Source organism: Helianthus annuus, chromosome 11, assembly GCF_002127325.2.
Source record: "Helianthus annuus cultivar XRQ/B chromosome 11, HanXRQr2.0-SUNRISE, whole genome shotgun sequence".
NCBI lineage: Eukaryota > Viridiplantae > Streptophyta > Magnoliopsida > Asterales > Asteraceae > Helianthus > Helianthus annuus.
This window is the reverse complement of record NC_035443.2, coordinates 102,124,485-102,151,056: the sequence shown is the minus strand read 5'-3', so window position 1 is coordinate 102,151,056 and position 26,572 is coordinate 102,124,485. Positions and strand designations below refer to the sequence as shown.

Genomic DNA, 26,572 nt, shown 5'->3' with positions numbered 1-26,572 from the left:
CGGTTGTGGTAAACCGAATAGAGGGAGAGAGAAGAGTGATGAGGGTTGAGTGTGAATCTTGAAAATGATGATGACAAATCCCAAGCTTCATACTTATAATTGTTCTTTCAATATTTTGGTTAGATCCACAAGTAACCATCCATTATAAAAATGGAATAAAATCAATGAGAAGATTATGGAGTATGGTGTATGGTGTGAGGGTTGAGTGTGAATCTTGGTGGAATGATGAATATCTCAAGACCATGCTTCTTATAGATTTCTTACACATTTTGTTTACTTACATAAGTAAGTAATCTAATAAACAAATGGCAAAAAATCAAAACAAATATTTAGAGCATGGTGAAAATATATGGTGGAACTTCCATAACAGAACCCATATGGATGGCTTCTCTCTGGTACTCTAGGCGATTTGGGCGACACATCTAAAACCCTAGTTTCTTGATCTTCCAATCCTAGTTTCAATTGATCTGGGTTAGGTATTGAGGTGTTGTCGATCCTTCTGAGTAAGGTTTCTAGACTTCTACCTTGGTCACTAATCTTTTGAAGTTGTTATTAGGGTTTTTTCGTTTCTTTCTTTCGGCTAGGGTTTGTCCTTCAATCGCTCCGGGTATTGTTCTTTCTGTTCGTTTGTTTTTGCATGCTTCAGCCTACTGATTATTGTCTACATCCTTGGATATGGATGATAATCGGGATCAGGATTTGGAGAGCCTAGGGTTTCAATCATTCTCGGAAAAGATGCATCAGGATGTTTTTATTTCTTCTAAGGGTTCAAGAAACATGCATGGTCTGCATGATCAGCCGTCATTATTTAGTAAACCATTAAAGATCGATGGGAATCCTTTGTTTCCACGTAGGGGTGTGGTGCAGAAAGATTCAAATGTCATAAACGTTATTGATGAATTAGAAAAGATCACTGTTCCAGTTCAACCTATGGGTAATCCTCAGCATGATGAGTCGGCAACACCAATCTCATATGCAGACAAGCTAAAGTCATCTTCCCGGAACAAAAGAGAGATTAACTTCAGGCTTATGAAGCCGATGGAAACTAGAGATGATGCGGATGTGGTGATACCAAAAGAAGTGATCAAGAAGGCTCAGGATAAACTTGAGAATGTTCTGTACGGCTATTTCTTGGGTAATAGGCTTCCGTTTCCGGTAGTAGAATATTACGCAAAGAATGTTTGGGCGAAGTTTGGATTTTCAAAACTCATGATGAATGCGGGCGGCTTTTTCTTTTTCAAATTTGACACCAAAGAAGGTATGTTAAGTGTGTTGGAAGGTGGTCCTTGGCTCATTAGGAAAATTCCGTTATTCTTAAATATTTGGACTCCCTCAGTTAGCTTGAAAAAGGATGGGATTAAAACGGTGCCGGTTTGGATTAAGTTTCATAATGTTCCTCTTGCTGTGTATACCGATGAGGGGCTTAGTCTATTAGCGTCGAAGCTCGGAATTCCAAAACGACTTGATGCCTACACGGCTGATATGTGTGCTGAAAATTGGGGCAGAACAAGTTTTGCTCGAGCAATGATAGAGATCTCGGCTGATAATGAATTAAAAGATCACATTGTTCTTGCTATCCCTAAACTAGATGAAGAGGGTTATCTGATGGAAAGAGTGGACGTTGAATATGAGTGGAAACCTCATAGGTGTGCGGTTTGTTGTTTATTTGGTCACTCGGATGCGAAGTGTCCTAAATCTGTTAATGTTAAGCCGAAGCAAGTTACAACCGATGAGGAGGGTTTTGTTACCGATACTAGGAAAGTGGCAAGACACGGATTTCCTCAAAAGAAGCAGAAGGCTAGAGTTGTTTATAGACCAAAGAATATCCATGCGGGTCCGGAACCATCTGGCACAAAGAGCGTTAATGCAGAACGGCATGTGGATAAGGTTAATCAGGAAGGTAACAAGCGTGATCTGAATTTGAGGAATTCTTTTTCGGTCCTGGATAGTATGGCTGATGGGGTTCCGAGTACGAGCAATAGTCAAGAAGATAGGCCTCTAGTAGATGAATTTGTGCGGCAAAACACAACTGAGACGGCTGAATTTATGTGTGCTGGAACTAGTGATAAAAAATCTGAGGGGGCAAGCACTCCCGGTTTAGATGGTGTCCATGGATAGTATTGGTGTTTGGAATATAAGGGGATTGAACCTTCCCCTGAAACAAAGAGAGGTTCGTCATCTTGTTTCTGAAAATCGGCTTCAAGTATGTGCTGTTTTAGAGTCTCATGTTAATGTCACCAATCTTGATAGAGTTTGTAAAGGGGTGTTTAGGTTGTGGGATTGGACTTCCAATGGCTATTGCTGTGCTAGAGGGACTAGGATCATTGTTGGCTGGAATAAGGATCTGTTGGACCTTATGGTGATAGCTCAATCGGATCAAGTGTTACATGTGCAAATTCGTACTAAGTCTAATAATAAAGTGTTCTTTTGTTCGTTTGTTTATGCTGAAAATAAATACCAAGATAGAAGGGCTCTTTGGGACGACTTATGTAAGCACAAGTGTTTTATTCATGACAGACCGTGGATGGTGCTTGGGGATTTCAATTCGGCTCTATCTATGGATGATTACCTAGTTGGGCCTTCTGCAATTCCGATTGGGATGAGGGAGTTTTATGATTGTGTGCAACATAATCAACTCTCTGATATTAAGAGTCATGGGTTGCGATACACATGGAACCAAAAGCCGAAAAATGGTGTAGGGGTGTTAAAGAAAATTGACAGAGTTATGAGCAACACTCAGTTCCTTGACTCGTTCCCAGATGCTTATGTTCATTTCCATCCGTATCGAGTTTCGGACCACTCGCCTTGCATTCTCCATTTGTCTCCGTTCAACCACAATCGGCCAAAACCCTTCAAGTTTGCTAACTTTCTAGCAAGTAAGGAGGGCTTTATCCCTTGTGTTACAAAAGAATGGGCAAAGGTGATTCCGGGGAAAACTATGTTTTCAGTGGTTAAGAAGTTGTCGGCTCTCAAGTCTCCGTTGAGACGGCTTCTGTTTGCTCAGGGTAATCTGCATAGTCGTGTAAAGGAGCTTAGGGTAAAGCTGGATGATATCCAAAAGGCTATTGACGCGAATCCTTTGGACCTGGATCTTCGTGAATCTGAAGCTAGGTGTATTCAGGAATTCAATACTGTGTCCTATGACGAGGAGTGTTTTCTAAAGCAAAAATCCAAGGCAGAATGGCTTGCTGCAGGTGACTCGAATACGAAATTCTTTCATAATTGTGTTAAAATGAGGAATGCTAATAACAAGATCCATAGTATTCAAGATGTTCATGGGAACCGATTTATTGGTAATGATGTTATGGGTGTCATGGTCTCCCATTACTCAAGTTTTTTGGGTACACAGGACCAAGTTATCAAATTGACGGATCATGATTGCTTTACTAATGTTCTTGATGCGAATGTTGCTAGCCATATGATTAGACAGGTTACTCGGGAGGAGGTCAAAAGTGCTATGTTTTCCATAGGTGTCAATAAAGCCCCGGGGCCAGATGGTTACACTTCTGCGTTTTTCAAAAACTCTTGGGATATAGTGGGTGATGAAGTTACAAAAGCTGTCTTGGATTTCTTTGATAACGGTAAGCTGCTTCAGCAGATTAATCACACCATCATTGCCTTGGTGCCGAAAATTCCGTCTCCTAACGCAGTGACGGATTATAGGCCGATTTCTTGCTGTAACGTTATTTATAAGTGCATTAGTAAAATTATCACGGACAGAATTAAAGGTAGTTTGGAGTATCTTGTTGACATTAATCAGTCTGCCTTTGTCCCGGGTAGGAAAATCACTGATAATATTCTTCTTACCCAAGAGCTTATGCACAATTATCACTTAAATGTAGGCCCGCCCAGATGTGCTTTTAAAATTGATATTCAAAAGGCCTATGATACGGTGAGCTGGTCTTTTCTTGAGGATATTTTACATGCTTTCGGTTTCCACCAAAGAATGGTTAAATGGATCATGACTTGTGTTACGAGTGTCTCTTATTCGCTGAGCATTAACGGGAATCTATACGGGTATTTCAAGGGTAAACGAGGGCTCAGGCAGGGTGATCCTATATCCCCTTATCTATTTACTCTTGTCATGGAGGTTCTCACGTTGTTACTTAAGAAGGCAGCCTATTCTAGTAACGCGTTTCGGTTCCATCGTTTTTGCAAAAAACAGAAGATAATTAGCGTGTTGTTTGCCGATGATCTGTTTTTATTCGCTAATGGGGATGCGGCTTCGGTTAAAATTCTAAGGGACACTCTTCAGATGTTTACAAATGTCTCGGGTTTGGTTCCAAGTTTGCCGAAAAGTACCGTTTATTTTGGCAATGTTCCTCGGCCTATTAAACAGGAAATTCTCCATATTATGCCTTTCCAAGAGGGTTCTCTTCCGGTTCGTTATTTGGGTGTGCCGTTAATTTCAACAAAGCTTGCTTATAAAGACTGCAAAACTTTAGTTGATAAAATGGAGAAGAAGATTGACAATTGGATGACGAGATCTCTATCTTTTGCGGGTAGACTTCAGTTGGTGAACTCAGTCCTCTCAGCTATGCACATTTATTGGGCGACCGTGTTTATGTTGCCAGTTAAAATTGTGACTGATCTTGAGCGGTGTATGCGTGCTTTTCTTTGGTCTGGATCTACCCATCAGTCTGTTAAGGCTAAAGTGGCTTGGAAGGTTGTTTGTCTTCCCAAGTACGAGGGGGGATTGGGTGTTAGAAGTATTTCTGATGTTAACAAGGCCCTCCTTTCTACGCATGTTTGGAGTATTCTTACTAACAGGAATTCTCTTTGGGTTCAATGGATCCATATGTATAAGCTGAAAGGTAGGAGTCTCTGGGAGGTCCCGGGCCGGGGTTGTATGACTTGGGGATGGAGGAAGCTACTTGCAATCCGTAGCTTAATCCGCCCTCACCTGTGGACGTCTATTGGCAATGGGTCGCAAACAAACATATGGAATGACATGTGGTGTAATCAGTGTCCCTTGAGCCGTTTTATCAGCCCGAGACGCATTTCTAATGCAGGTTTTCATCTTCATTCCTCGGTTGCTGACTTGGTTTCGGCCAATGGTGAATGGAAATGGCCGACAGCGTGGTATGATTTATTTCCTGTTCTAATCAATATTCAGGTTCCAACTTTTCTTGATAGGCAGGACCGGCTGGTTTGGAAGGATCTTGATGGCAATTCTTGTCATTTTTCTTCTTGGGAGGTTTGGAACAATATTCGACAGCGTGAAAGCTTAGTGTCATGGGTTAATATGGTTTGGTTCAAACATTGTATCCCTAGGCACTCGTTCCATCTGTGGCTTGTTATTCGGAATAAACTGAAGACGCAGGATAGATTATCCGTTTGGGAAGCTGGTAGTGCCACGAATTTAAACCTCATGTGTTGTCCGTTGTGTTACCATGAGATTCAAGGGATCATCTATTCTTTGAATGCTCGTTTGCTTTACAGGTTTGGAATAACGTTAAGACATGGACGAATATGAATAGTGTTAACGGTTCTTGGGCCGAAATTTTGTCTTGGATGAATCAGAACTCGAACATGCAGGTTCCCGAGAATATTATCAGCCGATTGGTATTGTCAGCTGCTTCTTATTTTGTTTGGCAGGAAAGAAATAATAGGCTCTTCTCTAGAAGTCACCGTACGGAGATGGTGATTGCTCGCGAGATCATTCGAACGGTTAGACTGCGGCTCTTGTCCTTCAAGTTCAAGTGGCATCCGAGTACTCGAAGATTGTTAGAGAAATGGCAGATCCCGAGTGGGAACATGGTCATCGATCCAGGCTGATGTGTAGAGTCTTCTTTGTGTTTTTGTTGCTCTGTTGAGCTGGGTTGTTTAGTTGGTTGGTTGTTTTCCTTTGGGTTGTGTTTTTGTTTGTTTGGCTGTTTTGTATTTACCTTGGTATGCCAAGGTTTCGGTGTGTAACACTTCAGTTGCACATTTTGTGCTTATTTCGTTTATAAAATTCACCGGGGTAACCCTTTACCCAAAAAAAAAAATATATGGTGGGGTCCATGAGGGACCAAAAATCGGTTGGGGGGGTATATTTGCAAAGTTTCAACTAAAATGTAAGCATAAGTTAGATAGCAAGTAACTTGAGGTAATATATTAGTTATATGGTTTTTAGTGGGTGTTATGACAAACGGGGATCGTGACTAGCCAAGAATAATTAAATAATATTTTTGGCAAATATTTGGTGTCCCGGGTAATGTCCGGTTGTTCGGTCGGATACTGTTCCGTTAAAGTGTTTAATTATTCTGTAGAATGTCTTTTATATATATTTTTTGTAACACTTTTATTTTCTAACACATAGGAAAAATATTCAGGACCATTTAGTAAATTTTATGTATACCACTAGTATGTTAACACGCACATGTAAGTATAACACAGTAATCAGAGAGCAGCTAAATGATTCAGCACAGTCATCAAGCCCTTTAATTATCATTAATAAATTGTACGGATTACATGAAATTTTGAGGGTTGTCACATTCTCCCCTTGTTAAGAAAATTTCGTCCCGAAATTTAGCACGTGGTTACTGAGGAAGCTAGTTAAGTTGTGTTGGTTTCCTGGTTTTCCTGGGGTGTCACACAATCTCATGCGGTATTACACTTCAAACGAAATCTCATCTACAAATGAAATTATGTCTCAAACGGAAACACTTGTTCAAACGGAATCACACTCATGCGGAAATACATTCATGCGGAATCATTTACAGTCGAAATCACACACAAACGGAATTACATTACACACTGAAACCAGGTTTCATGCGGAATTACAGTTGAAACGAAATTATCTACTTCAAGCGGAATTAATATTTTGAAACGAAATTACCCAAAAATCCATTTTCAATAACTGATGATTCAATTGATGAATTGGGTTTGTTCTATGATTAATTCCGAGCACCATGGTGTGTTTTTTATACATTTTTGTCAAGTAAAATGCCCTAGATCTAGGTTTGAAACACCCTGAATCGCTGACAACTTAAAACCGACAAAATTGAAACCCTAATCATGATCTCTGTCACAATCCGAGTACAGTTGTCTGTTATTCGATCAATACACATCATAAACAAACCCTAGATCTAAGATATACCAACAGTTCAACACCGTTCAAACGAGATTAAGTCAGATCTGGTCCAAATCGGTACAATTTCTTACCTTTCCCATGAGAATAGTTGAACCAGCCAACTAAAATCAAGAATCAGTAGAAAATCGGGCAGTATAACGGCTGTAAATTGAAGGTTTAGAGATTTCGCTTGAAATCGCTCTTTTTTTTGGGTAAAGGGTTACCCCGGTAAATTTTATATATCACAACCAAAGAATACAAGTATGAAATCGCTCTTGATGGTCTTTGAAACGAAATTAGGTGAATAATGATTTCACACGACATTAAACCCCTATATATATGCAGGGTAATTCCGCGTGGAATTACCACTGATGTCCTTCACGCGAAATTAAGTCTCAAACGATAACACGGTTCACGCGGAATTACTTGTTTCAAGCGGTATTAATTTCAAACGAAATTAATGTTACAAGCGGAATTAAGACCAATTTTTCAATTTTTCAACTTTTTCAGAATTTACCGACACACCTAGTTAACCAAGTCCAAGTTAATGACCCTGGTCAACTGTTTAGCCAGCCAAGTCCAAGTTAATGACCTTGGCTGACCTGTTTATGAAGATGCAGATTTTGAAACAATTTTAAGTTCAAGTTAATGAACTTTTTGGACTTTCAAGCAGTTTACCAACACTTTTTCAATCTTCTGCTTACCCAACCCCTCATGATCCAGACATGCTCTGCACATAAGACTTTGATCATCTGATTCCCAACGTCCGTTGTCGAAAATAAGATGAAATGAAAATCTTTTTGGATTTTAGATTATGATAAGCAAGAAACTGTACACACAATATTTTTGTGAGCGTGTTAGGGGATCATATCAGCTTCTGACAAGACACAAATACTGTTAAGCTTAGATTTCATTCCCAGTATTAAACAATTCGCTTAGATTGTCGATATACTAATCCTCTTAAATATTCACACAATTTTCAATCTATTCGGGATACGGATTTAATGTTTTAAGATCTTAACTTTTACGCGTGTACCACCTCAGTATATACTCCTGTATCCAGATCCGAATATTCAGTCTTACAGGTGAGTATACCTAGATGATATCTGTAATGGGGTGAATGCGAGGCCGTGAGAGCTCAGGTCAGAACTTCTGTTCAGCAGAGAGATGACGGCTCGACTTTCGGCGAGTTCCCTTTAGGGAATCTTTTTTACAACAGCACATCATTAGCATTTTGCAATGTTTCATCATTTTTTATGTTAAGGGGAGGCTTTACGAGTAAATCATGCGTAAAGTATTATACGTGGACTAGGCCAATGCTTCTGCAAAATCAGAAGTCCCGGGATAATACCCCAGATATCACTAAGTATAAAGACCTAGTATCTCAGAAAGAGGGACCTTTCAAACAAGATTTCAGGGGTTACCCATATGTCCTGGAGATGTTCCCCACGTAAAAGCAAGTAATTATTTATGTTTATATCCCAAACAAATCTACTAATTTTGTAAAAACCTATCGGCATATCATCAGCAAGACTGTTTAACGCATATTAAACATTACATTTCTTTAGCGTACTGCATCTGTCTAGCTGATGTACTATCATTTCCCCTTTTTACACAAACTCTTTTTCAGTTTTTCAATGTTTTTGGATTTTTGAAATTTTATCATGTTTTTTGTATTTTTCTGCAAACTTTCTCCCCCTAAAATCAAGAACATATTTTTTGTGTTTTTGGTTTTATCGAAAGCAGAAAATAAACTGTACAGTACAAATTTGACAACATGACGTGGATCACATCAGATCGCCGTCCTCCTCGGCTTCACATTCCTCAACCCTCCCAGAAAGCAAAATTTTCATCCCATTTAATTTCAAAAGATAATAAAATCTCTTTTTGTCAAACGGTTTGGTGTAAAAATCAGCCCTCTGTTCATCGGTGTGTATATGTTCTATCCGAATCAATTTCTTCTCGTGAAATCACGGATGAAATGATGACGGATTTCAATATGTTTGGTTTTAGAATGATGAACCGGATTTTTCGTTATATTAATTGCTGCTTCATTGTCCACGAAGATCGGCGTGTCCAAGAACTGCAAACCAAAGTCTCGCATCTGCTGTTGGATCCAAAGGATCTGAGAGCAACAGCTCGAGGCCGAAATGTATTCAGCCTCGCAAATAGAGAGCGCTATTAAGGTTTGTTTCTTGCATTGCCAAGTGACTAATCGAGTTCCGAAGAACTGACAGCCTGCAGTGGTGGACTTAGCGTTCTGCTTGCAGCTACCAAAATCAGAATCAGCAAAACCAGTAAGAGTGAAGTCACCAGACTTAGGATACCACAAGCCGATGCTTGGGCAGCCTTTCAAATACCGTAGAATTCGTTTTACGATTGTCAGGTGTTACTGCTTTGGGCTTGACTGATATCTGGCGCATAAGCACGTTGGATACATGATGTCTGGGCGAGAAGCAGTAAGATACATCAAGGATCCGATGATCGACCGATACAACGTCTCTTCCACCTTTACTCCACTCTCATCTAGACAGATTCCATGATTCTGAGCTAGGGGGTTGATGCTAGACTGGATTGAGCCATGTCGAATTTCTTTTTTTTTTTTTGGGTAAAGGGTTACCCCGGTGATTCTATTAAAATGCAACCGCAAATAAGTACAAGTAGTGAGGATGAGTTCCACACTAGTTCATATACAGGACATGCCCCATATATGTAAAACAAAACAAAAACCAAAGACCTATAACACCCCATAACCTAGTCTACTATACATCATGACACGACATCTAATAGACACAAAATGCAAATCCACAAAACATAATCCTCAGCCACCATCATCAAAGATAAAGAAGCCACAAAACAACAGCCCCTTCAGACGAAAAGCAGATAGCCTATCCATTAGAGAACTTGGTAGAAGAGGTGCTTGCCCTGCTTTCGAAGAAAAAGGATGAGTACCCGATGTCATAAATGCACTAGTTTCATTGTATACTTCTTCAACCTCCTCCTCATCCGATTCCTGCCTGTTACTCGACGGTTTCTTCTCCACTCGACCCACAGTGGTACCTCCCTGATTACCAGTATCATCCTTCAGAATGTCAAACGGGTTAGACGTTGAAACCTGATTCTGCATCGGACTCTTTGAGGACGATTTTGGTTTAGGGTTAACAATTGGCCTGTAAACTACCTTAGGCTTCTGATTTTTCATGTGAATGCCTTGGTTGTTCACTTTCTTCTTCTTGACCCCTACAACCTGAAATTCATCATTATTCTTTTCAACATCCCCACTAGAAGATACCTGAGTGTTCTTCGGGCACGAGCTGTCATCATGACCAAACACACAACAAGAGGAGCACCTTAGAGGCTCCCAATCATATTCAATCTTGACTTCTACCTTGGAATACCCACTACCATCCATAGATGGGATAGCAACAGTAACACTCTTTTTTAACTCAGCCCCCGCTTGCACTTCAATAAGCGCTCTAGCATAGCTGCTCCTACCCCAAGATTCAGCACACATCGAGGCGGTATACGTATCCAACATCTTAGGTGTCCCAATCATAGAGGCAACCAAGCTAAGCCCATCCTCAGTAAATGCCGCTAACGGCACATCATGCATCTTGACCCAAACTGGAACCACTTTAATGTCCTCTTTTTCCATCTTGATAGAGGGCGACCACTCCTTCAAAATTATGGGAACACTTCTGATTAGCTAAGGCCCATCCTCTAGCATTTGATTCATCCCTTCCTTAGACGTAAACTTAAAGAAAAATAACCCGTTTGCATTCATCATGAGCCGGGAAAGACCATATTTAGCCCAGTTGTTTTTAGCAAAGTAATCGACCATAGGAAATGCCAACCGTTTACCCAGAAAATATCCAAACAAAGTGTTAGCATACCTATTAGTAACTTGTTGAACCGATGACTATGGAATAACAACATCAGCACCATCAACTTTCTCAGCAGATTCCATCGCCCGAAAATTGACTTTAACCTTCTCCTTTGTATTCTTTACAATGTGACCGAAGGAGACAGGATCTGCAGGCCCCGAAGTTTTACCTTGGGCAGCCCTGTTGTCAGCCGAGAAAGATGCACCAAATAGGTCTGATTTTGGCGTATACTTGCTAGGGAAATCCCAAAAGTTGTCTGATTTTTCGATATCCCGTTTTTCCAAGCGAACCGGAACCGTGACCTTTGTGAGATCATCAATGATGTTTGAAGACTTAGGGTCATTTTGTGTTCCAATCATTACACCACTCTTTGGCTGCAAAGTGTTCCCATCAACATCAAGAAAACGTGCAGCAATTTCGTCAAACGATAATCGCGGCTTCCCACGAAGATCCGGTTGGTTTCCACCAGAACTGTTACAGTTATCCATTCCAATTTTGACCAAACCCTAGCAGCCGTCACCCGAAAGATTAGACAAACCTTAGCAGCCGTCAAAGAAAGATAAACGCAGACGACAATAATGCAGCAACTTTGTAAACACAACAACAAGACTCGTAACCCTAATCCAATCAGCGATAAAGGAGAAACGCCAGAACCTGATAAAGATACGCGGCCGCACACCCTAACGTCAATTAGCACAGGAATACGAAACCCTAATCTGATGTAACACCCAAACTCAATCCGAATCAAGGTATAATCAGCGCCGATAGTTGCCAAAACCCAAATCTGAATGTTTCGCCAAACCTAATTAGCAGCCGCACACCCCTAACAGACAGAAAAACAGTGAAAAACAAAACCCTCAAAACAAAATCTAATCCGATTTCACCCGATTATCTTCCAAGGATTGATTGGAAAAACCCTAAGTTGATAATCAAGATTAATCGAGTGTAGGAGACGCACGAAATCAGTTGGGTTTTCACAAGAGTGTCGAAGTCGCCAATATCGCCCAGAGAACCCTCATATTCACCTTTTTTACCTAACTACGTATAGCTCATGTCGAATTTCTTTAGTACGTCATTCACATATTTGGTTTGAATGAAGATTCCGTCGGGCATCTGCTCCACCTGCAGCCTGAGGAAGAACTTCATTTCCCCCATCGAACTCATCTCAAACTTCTTTTTCATCACCTTCTCAAAATCCTTACACAAGTCGTCATTTGTCGAACCAAAAATGATGTCATCGACATAGATCTGCACGATTAAGAGATGGCCTACAACTTCCTTTGTAAACAGAGTACTATCAATTGTCCCTCTGGTGAATCCGTTGGCCAGCAGATGTTGGGAAAGCATCTCATACCAGGCTCTCGGGGCCTGGTGAAGTCTGTATAGCGCTTTATCCGGTAGATAGACTTTGTTCTTGTGTAGGGGATCAGTGAAACCCGGTGGTTGTCCTACATACACTTCTTCTTTGATTCTTCCATACAGGAATGCAGATTTCACATCAAGTTGGTATACTTTGAATCCTTTCCACGACGCGAAAGCCAGGAAGATCCTAATAGCCTCAAGTCTAGCAACAGGTGCATAAACCTCATTATAATTAATGCCTTCTTGCTGACTGAATCCCTGTACAACCAATCGTGCTTTGTTTCGAACAATGACTCCTTTATCATCTCTCTTGCACTTGAAAACCCACTTTGTCTTAATCAACTTTTGATTCTCAGGGAGGTCTACTAGTCTCCACACTCCCAACTTCTCAAATTGTTGCAGCTCTTCCTGCATTGCATTCACCCAACTTTCCTCCGTTAAGGCTTCTTTATACGTTCTGGGTTCAATCTGCGAGATAAAACATTTAAGTGAGAATTCTTCCTGTAAAGGAGCAACAAATGATTAAAAACAAGTAAGTGCTTTGTTGATCTAATCTCTCGTCTTAACACCACTCTGTAGGTCACCGATAATCTGCTCTGAAGGATGATAAGACAATGTTCGTGGCATAGCAGTGTCAGGCACATTAACTTCCGATTGCAAGTTCGGAATGTCTTGATCACCGGTGTGATCCTCAGCTTCTGTCGTAGCAACATTTGGTTCCTCGTCAAAAATCGGACCGGGTTCTGATTCTGAGTCGTCAGAGTTGTCAAATGTTGGAGCTGGTTCCTCTGGTGGTTCGTGAGCAGTTCCACTTAGACTAGCCTCATGATTGTGCGTACCCTCGGTGGGTGGGGAAACTACTAGCGGTCTAGGCACTTGTTCTTGTGACATGGACTGCTGATATTGATACAAAAGTGCTAGTTCCTCATCACTTGGCCGAATCGGTAGTTGGAAAGACTCCCAGAGTTTGTCGTAATCGAACAAGAATCTTTGTCCGGGAAGTTGTGGTGGAGCAGTGTGCTTCTGACAGTCTACATGCTGAACTTGAATTACTTTTCCCAGGCATGGCACAAACACCCTCTTCAACAGGAAAGGTTGGAGAAGCGCATTATCGGAGGTGAAAAACCCTAATTTCTCTCTCTAGCTATGGCGACTTTGGTTCCTTTTCCTGCCTTAGATTTTTCTTCATGATTTTTGTATAACAGTCTGATCATCGGAGTATTGATCTATCAATACATCTGATTCGAACTAGTTAGCGAAAGGATTGAGTTGAATCTAGGGTTTTCTTTCTGTTTTTTCGTCAAGCTAAATTAGGGTTTTTTTTCCTGTTTTTCGTTCGGCTGGTTTTATTGGTGCTTCGTTATTTTGCGTGCATGGTTGTCTCAATTGCTGGTTAAGGGAGAGAGTCGTTTATTGTTCAATGGATGATCGTTCGAAATCTGATGATGTTGCTAAGGGTGATCGAGGTAAGCCGCCGTTACCGTTTAAGGGTTTAACTAGTAGAGTGCTGAATATAGATGTCACACCCCCAAAAATCCACCCGCGGAATACCACCGCTTGGGAGCGTGACTGACCAGGATCAAGCCATCAATCATATCAAATATAAAAGTAATTAACGTAAGTCTCCATGACATGATTGATGTTTCAAAACCAAATACTGTTTTAAGTAGCGGAAGCAATGTAAAGTAAACCCAAATAAAGTTATAAGTTCAATAATGTTCATGATCCATCTGCCCACAACGACCTGCTCCTTCCTTGTGCAAGCTCCATAAAGTACCTAAGGTCCTGCAAGGCATGCAGCAAATATTCAACAAACTAGTTGAGCGAGTTCACAGAAAGTAAGTTCATAACATGCATAAGTATAGCTAGTGGGGGCTTCCCATACTAGTGTGTACTAAAGGTGGGGGCTTCCCATGTTCATCCTGGTCAATGAGGGCTTCTCATTAACGGTACTTACTAGACTAACATCCGACCATGTGTTCTTCTTTACCGAGAACAGGAATACGTACAGGGTCACGTAGGCTTTACGTGACGTGCCCTTCCCCGAGGACAGTGGTACGCGTGGGGGCTACGTAGGCTTTACGCAGCGTGGCCTTCCGACCTGGAAGCCAGTAGATGGTATTGGGTTACGTAGGCTTTACGTAACGTGTCCTCCCGACCCGGGAGACATAAGGCAAGTATACTGGGTTACGTAGGCTTTACGTAACGTGTCCTGACTAACCTGAGGACGATGGTCTATAGTCTGGTGTATGCGTAAGTACGAGTAATCATTCCATATCCATCATATCCAACCCAATTCCCAACCCGGGAATCCCATGCCTTGGCTGTGTGAACTCACCTTGGTTTGCTCGGCAGATACACAAAGAATATAAGTAGCAAGTAAATGGTCACTCACGTCCTATCATGGTTATTATACGAGTCAGGTTTGTATATAGCACGTATATAGTAATCACGTATAGTCATGGCAAGCATGTACGCACGTAAGCAGATAAGACATAGCATGTGAGGGTCCAATTGTCTAAGTCCAACCATACCCGGCCCAATGACATAAGCAGCCCAATAACAAAACAGTCCAGATTCTCAATCGGCCCAAATAGCAAGCACAAACAAGTCCAATAATAAACAGTCCACAGTTCAAATCGTTGGGCTCAATAGATTGGGCCCGTGACAGTGAAGGCCCAACAGTGTGCGTGTAAACGATGGTCTCGAGTCGCAACGGAGATCTCGAGTCGCAACCGGAGATCTCGAGTCGCAACCGGAGATTACGAGTCGCAACAGCTGGTTGCGAGTCGCAACGGTGATCTCGGTTCATCATGGCCTGGTTACGACTGATCATGTGCTGGTTACGAGTCGCAACGGGACTCGCAACCGTAGTCTCGACTTGTGCTGGCTTGGTTACGAGTGGGATTCTGACTCGCAACTATGGTCCCGACTCGCAACCAGGTGTCGAAACCGCGTATGTAACTGATTTCCATAATTCCTGCATTGACTTATCCGTGATTCTAGCAAACATCTAAGGCAGTTTCGAAATCAGATCAATCACAGAAATTCATCAACAGTTAATTCAGATTTCATGCATATCCATAACAATTCAAGAACATCAAACCGGCAATTTAATTAGTAATCATGCATATGAACAATAGTAACATTCATAACAATACATACATTCTAACATGGATCCCGATTACCAACTCTACCCGATCAAACAATGTCTAACAGCCGATTACTAACTACTCGGTGCTTATATCCAAAACGTCAATTATTGTGATCATGTTTAGCATACATGAGTCGATTAACAAAACTAAATCAATTATCATCCCAATCAATACATTAACAAGAATTCTCGGTTAAGCAACACCAACATACAAAACCATACGATAACCATTTAACAAGCAATCTAATTATCAAGCACTAACCGGTTGGATTGAAGGTAGAGGATCGATTCACTTCACAAGTTTCAAAGTGTGTGTGCGTGTCGTCGGGTTCCAAGCAAGCCGAGAGAGAGAGAGACGAGATAGAGGAGCTAGGGTTAGGTGTGTGTGTTTGTGATTTGCAAAAGTGGTAAAACAAAACCCCTAAACTCGGTTTTGTGTTGCGAGTGGGGAGTGGGCCGAGCCCACTCGGTTGTCTAATGGACCCGAGAACAAGGAGTGGCCCAAAGGGCTTTGTGTGGTCGGTTCACAAACATACGACATACATACACACATAATGCATATAACATAACATGTATCATGAAATCAATTAATCATTCGGGTTTATAAAATCACATATCGTGCACAAACGTTACATCAAAGCAAGTCTAAAGTTCGAGTTGTCACATTATCCCCAACTAATTGGAAATTTCGTCCCGAAATTTGGTATGCACTCACTGAGGAAGCTAGGTAAACTGTACTGTTCACTGATTTTCCTGGGGTGTCACATCCTCCCCCCGTTGATCTGGAATTTCGTCCCGAAATTCCGAAGTAGTAGCTTCAGCCTCAGTAGTGGTTGCCTGGTTCCCGAATAACTGGGGGTACTTTTCTGTCATCCTGTCTTCGCGTTCCCAGGTGTACTCTGGACCACGTTTGGAGTTCCAACGAACTCGAACAAGAGGGATTCTCTTGTGTTTGAGGACCTTCACATCCCGGTCCGTGATTTCAACTGGTTCCTCGACGAACTGCAACCGCTCGTCGATAGTGAGTTCCTTAAAAGGAATGATGAGGTTTTCATCTGATAAGCACTTCTTTAAGTTCGACACGTGAAAAACATTGTGAACTGCCCCGAGTTCAGCTGGTAGTTTCAACTTGTAGGCTACTTTGCCAATCTTTTCTATGATTTCGAATGGTCCGACGTATCGCGGATTCAGTTTGCCCCGTTTGCCAAAACGAACCACACCCTTCCAGGGTGAAACTTTCAATAAAACCCGGTCCCCGACCTCGAATTCCAATGGCTTTCTACGCTTGTCCGCGTAGGCTTTCTGACGGTCGCGTGCCGCCGCCATGCGTTGTCGTATCTGTGCTATCTTTTCCGTGGCGTCCACTACAATCTCTGGACCCGTAATCTGACTATCCCCCACCTCTGCCCAACAGAGAGGTGACCGGCATTTACGCCCGTACAATGCCTCGAATGGAGCGGCTTGAATGCTGGTGTGATAACTGTTATTGTAAGAAAACTCCACCAAAGGGAGGTGCTTTTCCCAGCCGTTGCCGAAGTCGATAACGCATGCCCGAAGCATGTCTTCAAGCGTTTGAATCGTTCGCTCAGACTGCCCATCCGTCTGAGGGTGGTATGCTGTGCTCATGTCTAGTCGTGAGCCAAAGGATTTATGCATCGCTTGCCATAGTTCTGATGTGAATCGTGCGTCGCGATCCGAAATGATAGATGTGGGCACCCCGTGCCTCGAGACAACTTCTTTAAGATAGACGTCTGCAAGTGTGGAGAACTTGTCCGTTTCCTTAATCGGTAGGAAGTGTGCAGACTTAGTGAGTCGATCCACGATCACCCATATAGTATCATTCCCACGCTGGGATCTAGGTAAACCCGTAACAAAATCCATGGAAATTTCCTCCCATTTCCATTGCGGTATTTTAGGCTGCTGCAGTAGGCCAGCTGGTTTCTGATATTCGACCTTGACTCTTGCACAGGTCAAGCATTTTCCAACGTACGTAGCAATGTGGGCCTTCATACTAGGCCACCAATAAGTAGTGCTGATATCGTGGTACATTTTATCCGACCCTGGATGTACCGAATAGCGAGACTTGTGTGCTTCATCCATTACAAGTTCTCGTAAACCGCCATAGAGAGGGACCCAAATCCGGCCCGTTACATAATAGGCGCCGTCTGCCTTCCGTTCCATCTGTTGTCGGGAGCCGCGTAAGGCTTCAGCCTTGACGTTTTCGAGCTTTAATGCTTCTACCTGAGCATTTCGTATCTGTGCTGGAAGGCTAGACTGAATCGTAAGCTGTAGCGCTCGCACGCGCTTCGGTAAAGTGTCCTTTCGACTGAGGGCATCAGCCACAACATTGGCTTTGCCTGGATGATACTTGATGGCGCATTCGTAATCGTTAAGTAACTCGACCCATCGTCGTTGACGCATGTTCAAATCCTTCTGCTTAAGAATATGCTCGAGACTCCTGTGATCGGTGTAAATCGTGCACCTGGTACCGTACAGGTAGTGTCGCCATATCTTAAGCGCGAAAACAACAGCTCCCAGCTCTAAATCGTGCGTCGTGTAGTTGCGTTCATGAATCTTGAGTTGACGAGAGGCGTAAGCGATAACCTTGTCGCGCTGCATTAACACACATCCAAGTCCCCGAATGGATGCATCACAATAAACCACGAAGTCATCTGTGCCCTCTGGCAATGAGAGGATAGGTGCACTGCAAAGTCTATCCTTTAGGTGCTGAAAAGCAGTCTCCTGGGGCTCTCCCCAGCGATAGGTAACACCCTTCTGTGTCAGTAACGTAAGCGGCTGAGCAATCTTCGAGAAATCCCTGATAAACCGTCTGTAGTAACCTGCCAGACCCAAGAATTGGCGTATTTCTGTCGGTGTACGCGGTGCAGGCCAGTTCCTGATCGAATCTACCTTGGATGGATCGACATGGATCCCATCCTTGTTCACCACGTGGCCTAGAAAGTGGACTTCACGAAGCCAGAAGTCGCATTTAGAAAACTTAGCGTACAGCTGTTCCTTCCGAAGGAGTTCCAAAATCAGGCGAAGATGCTGCTCGTGCTCCTCCTGACTCTTGGAGTAAATCAGGATGTCGTCGATGAACACAATGACGAACTTGTCGAGATAGGGTTTGCACACCCTGTTCATAAGATCCATAAATACCGCAGGCGCGTTCGTTAACCCGAATGGCATGACGAGAAACTCGTAGTGACCGTAACGAGTTCTGAAGGCTGTCTTGGAGACGTCCTCATCCCGGACTCTCAACTGATGGTACCCAGACCTCAAGTCTATCTTCGAGTAGTAACACGACCCTTGCAATTGGTCGAATAAGTCGTCTATGCGTGGAAGAGGATAACGGTTCTTCACCGTCACCTTGTTGAGTTCACGGTAGTCGATGCACATCCTGAACGTACCGTCTTTCTTCTTCACGAAAAGTACTGGAGCTCCCCAAGGCGAAGAGCTTGGACGAATGAAACCCTTTTCCAAGAGTTCCTGCAGTTGCTTTGACAATTCCTCCAATTCCGATGGAGCTAGACGATATGGTGCGCGAGCTATGGGTGCTGCTCCTGGAGCGAGCTCGATCTGAAATTCAACCTGACGATGAGGCGGTAAGCCTGGTAAGTCTTCAGGAAACACCTGAGGGTAATCACGTACAACTGGAATGTCTTCCAATTTCTTTTCCTTTGCTGAGGCGTCTGTAACAAGAGCCAAAATGGCTGTGTGACCCTTACGTAAGCATTTCTGAGCCTTCAAGAAAGAGATGATGCCCACCACTGCACCACTCTTGTCGCCTTGAACTTCTAGAGGTTCCTGACCAGAACGAGGAATGCGAATAACCTTTTCGCTGCATAAGATTTCTGCCTGGTGTTGGGAAAGCCAATCCATCCCAATCACGACGTCGAAGCTACCCAAAACTATGGGAATGAGATCAATGGAGAAGGCTTGACCAGCTAGGATAAGATTACAACCCTGAACTACGTGCGTGGCTTCTAGACTTTTACCGTTAGCTAACTCTACTACATGTTTGGTGGGTAAAAGTGTTGGTGCACGTTTTAGCAGTTGACACATTTTCACAGACATATAGCTTGTATCCGCACCCGAATCAAATAAAACAGTAACGTAAATATTGTCGAGGAGAAACTTACCCATGACAACGTTGGGATCGTTCACTGCGTCGCCTCGACCTAGCACAAAAGCACGACCACGAGCTTCATTGCCGTTGTTGTTGTTGTTTCCACCGTTGTTGTTCCCGTTGCCCTGGTTGTTATTGTTGTTGCGGTTCTGGTTCAACTGAGGGCAATCGCGTTTGAAGTGACCTTCAGCCCCACACTGGAAACATCCCCGGTTTCCACGCTGTGGCTGCTGCTGCTGCTGCTGGTTCTGTGGAGCTGGTTGCTGAGGCTGCTGATTCTGATTCGCAGGACGAGGGCTCCTACAATCTTTGGCCTCGTGACCCATCTTGAGACACCTTTGACAGCGACCCTTGTTACATGGGCCGTGGTGATGCCTGTTGCAGTTGTGGCACCTGGGTTGACTACCCTGATATCTCCTCTGTCTGTGACCACCAGAGGATTGCTGACTGGGACTCTGATAGTGGTCGATTTTCTGTTGCTGAGCTTGTGGCTGAACGGTCGCTGAACCTTTGCTGGAATCCCCATCCCATTTCCTTTTACTGTCACCAGATGTAGCAGGAGTAACTGAGGTGGTGACGTTAGCAGTAGCGTTAACACGCTTGGGCAGTTTATTCTGATCAACTGCCTGATCGGTGATACGGTGAGCAAGGCGCTGGATTTCCTGGATGTTTTCGAGGTTAGCCGACGTCACGTGGCTCTGAATTTCTGGCGCCAATCCCTTGAGATACAACTCAATGCGCTTGTATGGAGGGTCCACCATAGTAGGACACAGAACGGCCAGTTCATTAGACCGTTTAGTATACGCCTCGATTTCCGATCCAACCATTTTCAGGTTATAAAGCTCGTCTTCCAGCTTGTGAATATCCTCACGTGTACAGTACTCACGCTTGATGAGTTCCTTGAAATCGTTCCATGGGGTGGCGTTAGCAGCTGCCAACCCTAAGATCTGGACTTGGGCGTTCCACCAAGTCAGTGCTATTCCTTCCAAAGTGCCGGTGGCAAACTTGACCTTGCGAGCCTCAGGGCACTCGCACATTTCGAATACCGATTCTAACTTTTCAAACCAATGGAGGAGTCCCACTGCCCCCTCTGTGCCGCTGAAAGAGTTTGGACGACAGTCCATAAAGTTCTTGAAAGTGCAGACTGGCTGCTGCGCGTGTTGACCTATTGTGTACGAATAGGACGAAGTTAAATACGAGAGTTAATGTAGGATCTAAAGATCCTAGTGTGTGCCTATACTGCAGGATATACTACCTGCTTGAGCTGCTGCAACTGCCGCAGCAACTTGAGCTTGAACAAGAGCCTCTAGCTGGGCTTGTGTCATGTTGATTCGTCCAGACATGATCTTCATAGTAACAAGTAGCATACGTAAGAATGGTTCGCGAGTAGGACGATGACAGAAAAGCGTAGGCATATAGGTGTTCTCATGTAATCAAAGCATGTGTATCTAAGCGTAATGCGAGCAAGGTTCTAAGCAGTTCTAGCAAACAGGCAATAAACATAAACCTTATTACCTAAGATGTCGAGTCTTGCACGTGGAGCGAAGCGTCGTTGTGGATCGTTGAGAGCACTGTTCTGGTTATAGTCCGGTTTTAATAAAAACGTTTTCCCATATTAAAACCAAGTTCTCTATAACCAATGGCTCTGATACCAATCTGTCACACCCCCAAAAATCCACCCGCGGAATACCACCGCTTGGGAGCGTGACTGACCAGGATCAAGCCATCAATCATATCAAATATAAAAGTAATTAACGTAAGTCTCCATGACATGATTGATGTTTCAAAACCAAATACTGTTTTAAGTAGCGGAAGCAATGTAAAGTAAACCCAAATAAAGTTATAAGTTCAATAATGTTCATGATCCATCTGCCCACAACGACCTGCTCCTTCCTTGTGCAAGCTCCATAAAGTACCTAAGGTCCTGCAAGGCATGCAGCAAATATTCAACAAACTAGTTGAGCGAGTTCACAGAAAGTAAGTTCATAACATGCATAAGTATAGCTAGTGGGGGCTTCCCATACTAGTGTGTACTAAAGGTGGGGGCTTCCCATGTTCATCCTGGTCAATGAGGGCTTCTCATTAACGGTACTTACTAGACTAACATCCGACCATGTGTTCTTCTTTACCGAGAACAGGAATACGTACAGGGTCACGTAGGCTTTACGTGACGTGCCCTTCCCCGAGGACAGTGGTACGCGTGGGGGCTACGTAGGCTTTACGCAGCGTGGCCTTCCGACCTGGAAGCCAGTAGATGGTATTGGGTTACGTAGGCTTTACGTAACGTGTCCTCCCGACCCGGGAGACATAAGGCAAGTATACTGGGTTACGTAGGCTTTACGTAACGTGTCCTGACTAACCTGAGGACGATGGTCTATAGTCTGGTGTATGCGTAAGTACGAGTAATCATTCCATATCCATCATATCCAACCCAATTCCCAACCCGGGAATCCCATGCCTTGGCTGTGTGAACTCACCTTGGTTTGCTCGGCAGATACACAAAGAATATAAGTAGCAAGTAAATGGTCACTCACGTCCTATCATGGTTATTATACGAGTCAGGTTTGTATATAGCACGTATATAGTAATCACGTATAGTCATGGCAAGCATGTACGCACGTAAGCAGATAAGACATAGCATGTGAGGGTCCAATTGTCTAAGTCCAACCATACCCGGCCCAATGACATAAGCAGCCCAATAACAAAACAGTCCAGATTCTCAATCGGCCCAAATAGCAAGCACAAACAAGTCCAATAATAAACAGTCCACAGTTCAAATCGTTGGGCTCAATAGATTGGGCCCGTGACAGTGAAGGCCCAACAGTGTGCGTGTAAACGATGGTCTCGAGTCGCAACGGAGATCTCGAGTCGCAACCGGAGATCTCGAGTCGCAACCGGAGATTACGAGTCGCAACAGCTGGTTGCGAGTCGCAACGGTGATCTCGGTTCATCATGGCCTGGTTACGACTGATCATGTGCTGGTTACGAGTCGCAACGGGACTCGCAACCGTAGTCTCGACTTGTGCTGGCTTGGTTACGAGTGGGATTCTGACTCGCAACTATGGTCCCGACTCGCAACCAGGTGTCGAAACCGCGTATGTAACTGATTTCCATAATTCCTGCATTGACTTATCCGTGATTCTAGCAAACATCTAAGGCAGTTTCGAAATCAGATCAATCACAGAAATTCATCAACAGTTAATTCAGATTTCATGCATATCCATAACAATTCAAGAACATCAAACCGGCAATTTAATTAGTAATCATGCATATGAACAATAGTAACATTCATAACAATACATACATTCTAACATGGATCCCGATTACCAACTCTACCCGATCAAACAATGTCTAACAGCCGATTACTAACTACTCGGTGCTTATATCCAAAACGTCAATTATTGTGATCATGTTTAGCATACATGAGTCGATTAACAAAACTAAATCAATTATCATCCCAATCAATACATTAACAAGAATTCTCGGTTAAGCAACACCAACATACAAAACCATACGATAACCATTTAACAAGCAATCTAATTATCAAGCACTAACCGGTTGGATTGAAGGTAGAGGATCGATTCACTTCACAAGTTTCAAAGTGTGTGTGCGTGTCGTTGGGTTCCAAGCAAGCCGAGAGAGAGAGAGACGAGATAGAGGAGCTAGGGTTAGGTGTGTGTGTTTGTGATTTGCAAAAGTGGTAAAACAAAACCCCTAAACTCGGTTTTGTGTTGCGAGTGGGGAGTGGGCCGAGCCCACTCGGTTGTCTAATGGACCCGAGAACAAGGAGTGGCCCAAAGGGCTTTGTGTGGTCGGTTCACAAACATACGACATACATACACACATAATGCATATAACATAACATGTATCATGAAATCAATTAATCATTCGGGTTTATAAAATCACATATCGTGCACAAACGTTACATCAAAGCAAGTCTAAAGTTCGAGTTGTCACAATAGATGGTAATCCAATGCTTCCTAGGAGGGGTACGGTGCAGAATGCTCAGTCTGATCCGAAGCTGTTTAATGGTATTGACGAATTAAGTAAGATTACCGTTCCTGTTCAATCGTCGGTGACTCAAGGTTCAGAGGTTAATGTGGCTGCAAATAATTTTCAGGGATCACATACGGCTCAGGGTAGCAGCTCTAAACCTAGGTCTTATGCGGATTCAGTTATAGCCAGCAATATGCAGAAAGTTAATTTCCAATCCCTGTCGAGTTCGTTTTTTTTTTGGGTAAAAGGGTATACCCCGGTGATTGTATTGCTAACCAAACCAACAAAAAACAAGTAGACTGGCAGAGTACCAATCTAGTTCAATAGTGTGACAGACCACACTAAAGTAAACGAGCAATAACAGTAAAACTACTAACCAACCAAAAACCTAACAACTATACATCATGAGAATTTAAATAGCTATTAGGATTAGGTGCTATAAAAATCATCCAAAGATGATATCTTCCATATCTTCAAAAGATTTATCACCCGTTGATTCACCTTGAACTTGAAAGAATGTAATTTTAAACGAATCGTCTCCACAATTAGCTCTTCAAGCTTCTCAGGCGTCGCAACTGGTTATTGAAAAATCTCGCGTTTATTTCCTGCCATACAAAGTAAGCCATCGCCGCTATCTCAAGTTTACGAATAACCCAAATGAGACGTTTAGATTTAGCGTGAGGGAGCACCCACGTCACCACATCCTCCCAATTCCCATCAATCTGATTCATATCCATCTTCCTACGAAGGGAAACCCAAATCTGATTCGAGTAAGGACACTCAAAAAATAAGTGTTCATGTGTTTCCAATCCTCGATTGCACAAAAGACAGCACATCATATTGGCATTACCCATTGCGTTATACCATTGCTGAATTCTATCTTGAGTAGCTAGCTTCCTCCTACAAATCAGCCACATAAGAAACGAATGTCTTGGTATAGTAAACGAAGACCACACCATATTATACCAATCAACCCGTTGACCTGTTCTTCTAATTGAATCCCACGCTACCTTTGTAGAGAAGGGTTCCATAGAATCACCCTGTTTCTTCCATAAAATGGTATCTACTTTATGTGGATCTATTGTGATCGGATTAAGCTGAAAGAGAATTGGAAATATATCCCGCCAAGCATCCGGCCATATCCATCTATTATCTTGAATCACATCCGCCACTTTAGAGTAAATAGACAACCCCTCTCGGTTCATCTGTCTAGTGGTAACATAAGAACTTAAAGGGCAGTGTTCACTCCAATTGTTGTACCAAAGGAAAGTGCTCTCACCATTACCAATTTTCGACACAAAAAAATTCCTGACAATCGGCCGAATCTGAAGCAACTTCCTCCAGCTCCAACAAGTATTATTCTGAATCGGAATATCCCATAAGCTTCTTTCGCGTAAATGGTGCAAGTACACCCACTCGACCCATAGCGATTTTCTTTTGGAGATGATGCTGTAAATATGAAAAGCCATTAAAGCTTTGTTAACATCCACAATCTGTATCGTAGTATGTGATTAGCGAAGGCGTTTTCTCTCTAAGAGTGGCGATTTGGGCGATTAGGGCAAAGTGGTTTCTTCGTGCAAACTCTACCAGATTATTGCTGTTCCTAATCTTGTTTGTACTTGATTATCATCTTACGGGCTTTCTTAGATCCTTCGAAGGTAATCAATTGCGACCAGATTCAGTTTTAGTTAGGGTTTGCCGTTTTTACTTCCTTCAGTTTCATTAGATTGCGACCAGATTATCATCCTTCAGTTTCATTCGATTCTTAGAAGGGTGTTAATTCAGATTCTGATTATGTTGGGGCTACGTAAGATTAGGGTCGGCTGCTTCATCTTTGGCGGATTAGGGTTTATTGACGGCGCTACCTGCTGGTTTGCGAACTAGGGTTTTGGCGGCTGATTAGTTCTTGTCGGCAATAAATCTGGTTTGTGACAGCTGTTAGGGTTTGTCGAATCTGGGATGGATGATTTAAACGGTTCTGGTGGATATGTTAGTAGTTCTGGTGGAAATCAACAGGGTGCGACACCGAGGGCAACGTTTGCAGAAATTGCAGCAAGGTTTAATATCATTGACGATCTCTCGGCTCAAACTGAACCCCGTAACGTTAACATAATTGATGAATTGATAAAGAATTCAGTTCCAATTGAAGCTGAAAACTTGCGGTCAGCAACTAGGGTTTCTGATTGGGAAGGGATTAAGCAAGCTACCAAGAGATATGCGCAAAGATTAGAATCCAATGTAGCCGCATTGGCAGGTCATGGGAACTCGAAAACTTCAGCGACGACGGAACCGGTATCATTTGCAAATGCAGTAATGAACTCTAAGGATAAGGTGACGGTGAACTTTAGGGAGATGGAGTCTTCTGAGGTTGTCGATGGAGCTGATGTTGTTATTCCGCTGTCTTCGGTTAAGCAAGTCACGGACAGGTATGCAAACACTCTCTATGGGTATTTCTTGGGTAAACGGCTAGCGTTTCCGGTGGTGGATTACTTTGCTAAGAACAATTGGGTTAAGTATGGTCTGGCTAGATTGATGATGAATGCGAATGGCTTCTTTTTCTTTAAGTTTAAAACTAAGGAAGGGATGGATAAAATGTTAGAGGATGGGCCATGGATGATAAGAAATGTTCCGATTATCTTGAAGATGTGGTCGGCCTCTATCAAACTAGAAAAAGAGGATATTAAAGCTATTCCGGTGTGGGTAAAGATGCACGATGTGCCGCTAACAGCTTATACCGAGGATGGTCTTAGTTTGATTGCATCAAAGATAGGGGTGCCTAAGATGTTGGATACGTATACTGCTACGATGTGTGCTGAATCTTGGGGAAGAAGTAGTTACGCTAGAGCTCTTATTGAAGTGCAGGCGGGGGCTGAATTAAAAAGAAGTGTCACTGTTGCCATTCCATCTTTAGATGGTAATGGTTATTCTAAGGTGGAAGTCAAAATTGAATATGATTGGGAGCCTTTAAGGTGTTCGTCTTGCTGCGTTTT

General features: G+C 42.9%; 2 protein-coding genes across 2 annotated transcripts; one reads left to right on the top strand and one right to left on the bottom strand.

Annotated features, from left to right (window-relative positions):
- Positions 1 to 675: 675 nt before the first annotated feature.
- LOC110888155 lies at positions 676 to 2,118 on the top strand. Its single transcript, XM_022135695.1, has one exon. It carries the CDS (start codon positions 676 to 678, stop codon positions 2,116 to 2,118), a length of 1,443 nt encoding a protein of 480 aa, XP_021991387.1.
- Positions 2,119 to 24,127: 22,009 nt separating this feature from the next.
- LOC110888154 lies at positions 24,128 to 25,051 on the bottom strand. The gene has a single exon (XM_022135693.1). The coding sequence runs from the start codon at positions 25,049 to 25,051 to the stop codon at positions 24,128 to 24,130; it is 924 nt and encodes a 307-aa protein (XP_021991385.1).
- Positions 25,052 to 26,572: the final 1,521 nt, after the last annotated feature.

What these genes read in the sequence shown, in the direction of transcription:
- LOC110888155 (XM_022135695.1), top strand. Translation starts at nt 676, where the DNA reads ATGGATGATAATCGGGATCAGGATTTGGAGAGCCTAGGGTTTCAATCA.
- LOC110888154 (XM_022135693.1), bottom strand. Translation starts at nt 25,051, where the DNA reads ATGGCTTTTCATATTTACAGCATCATCTCCAAAAGAAAATCGCTATGG.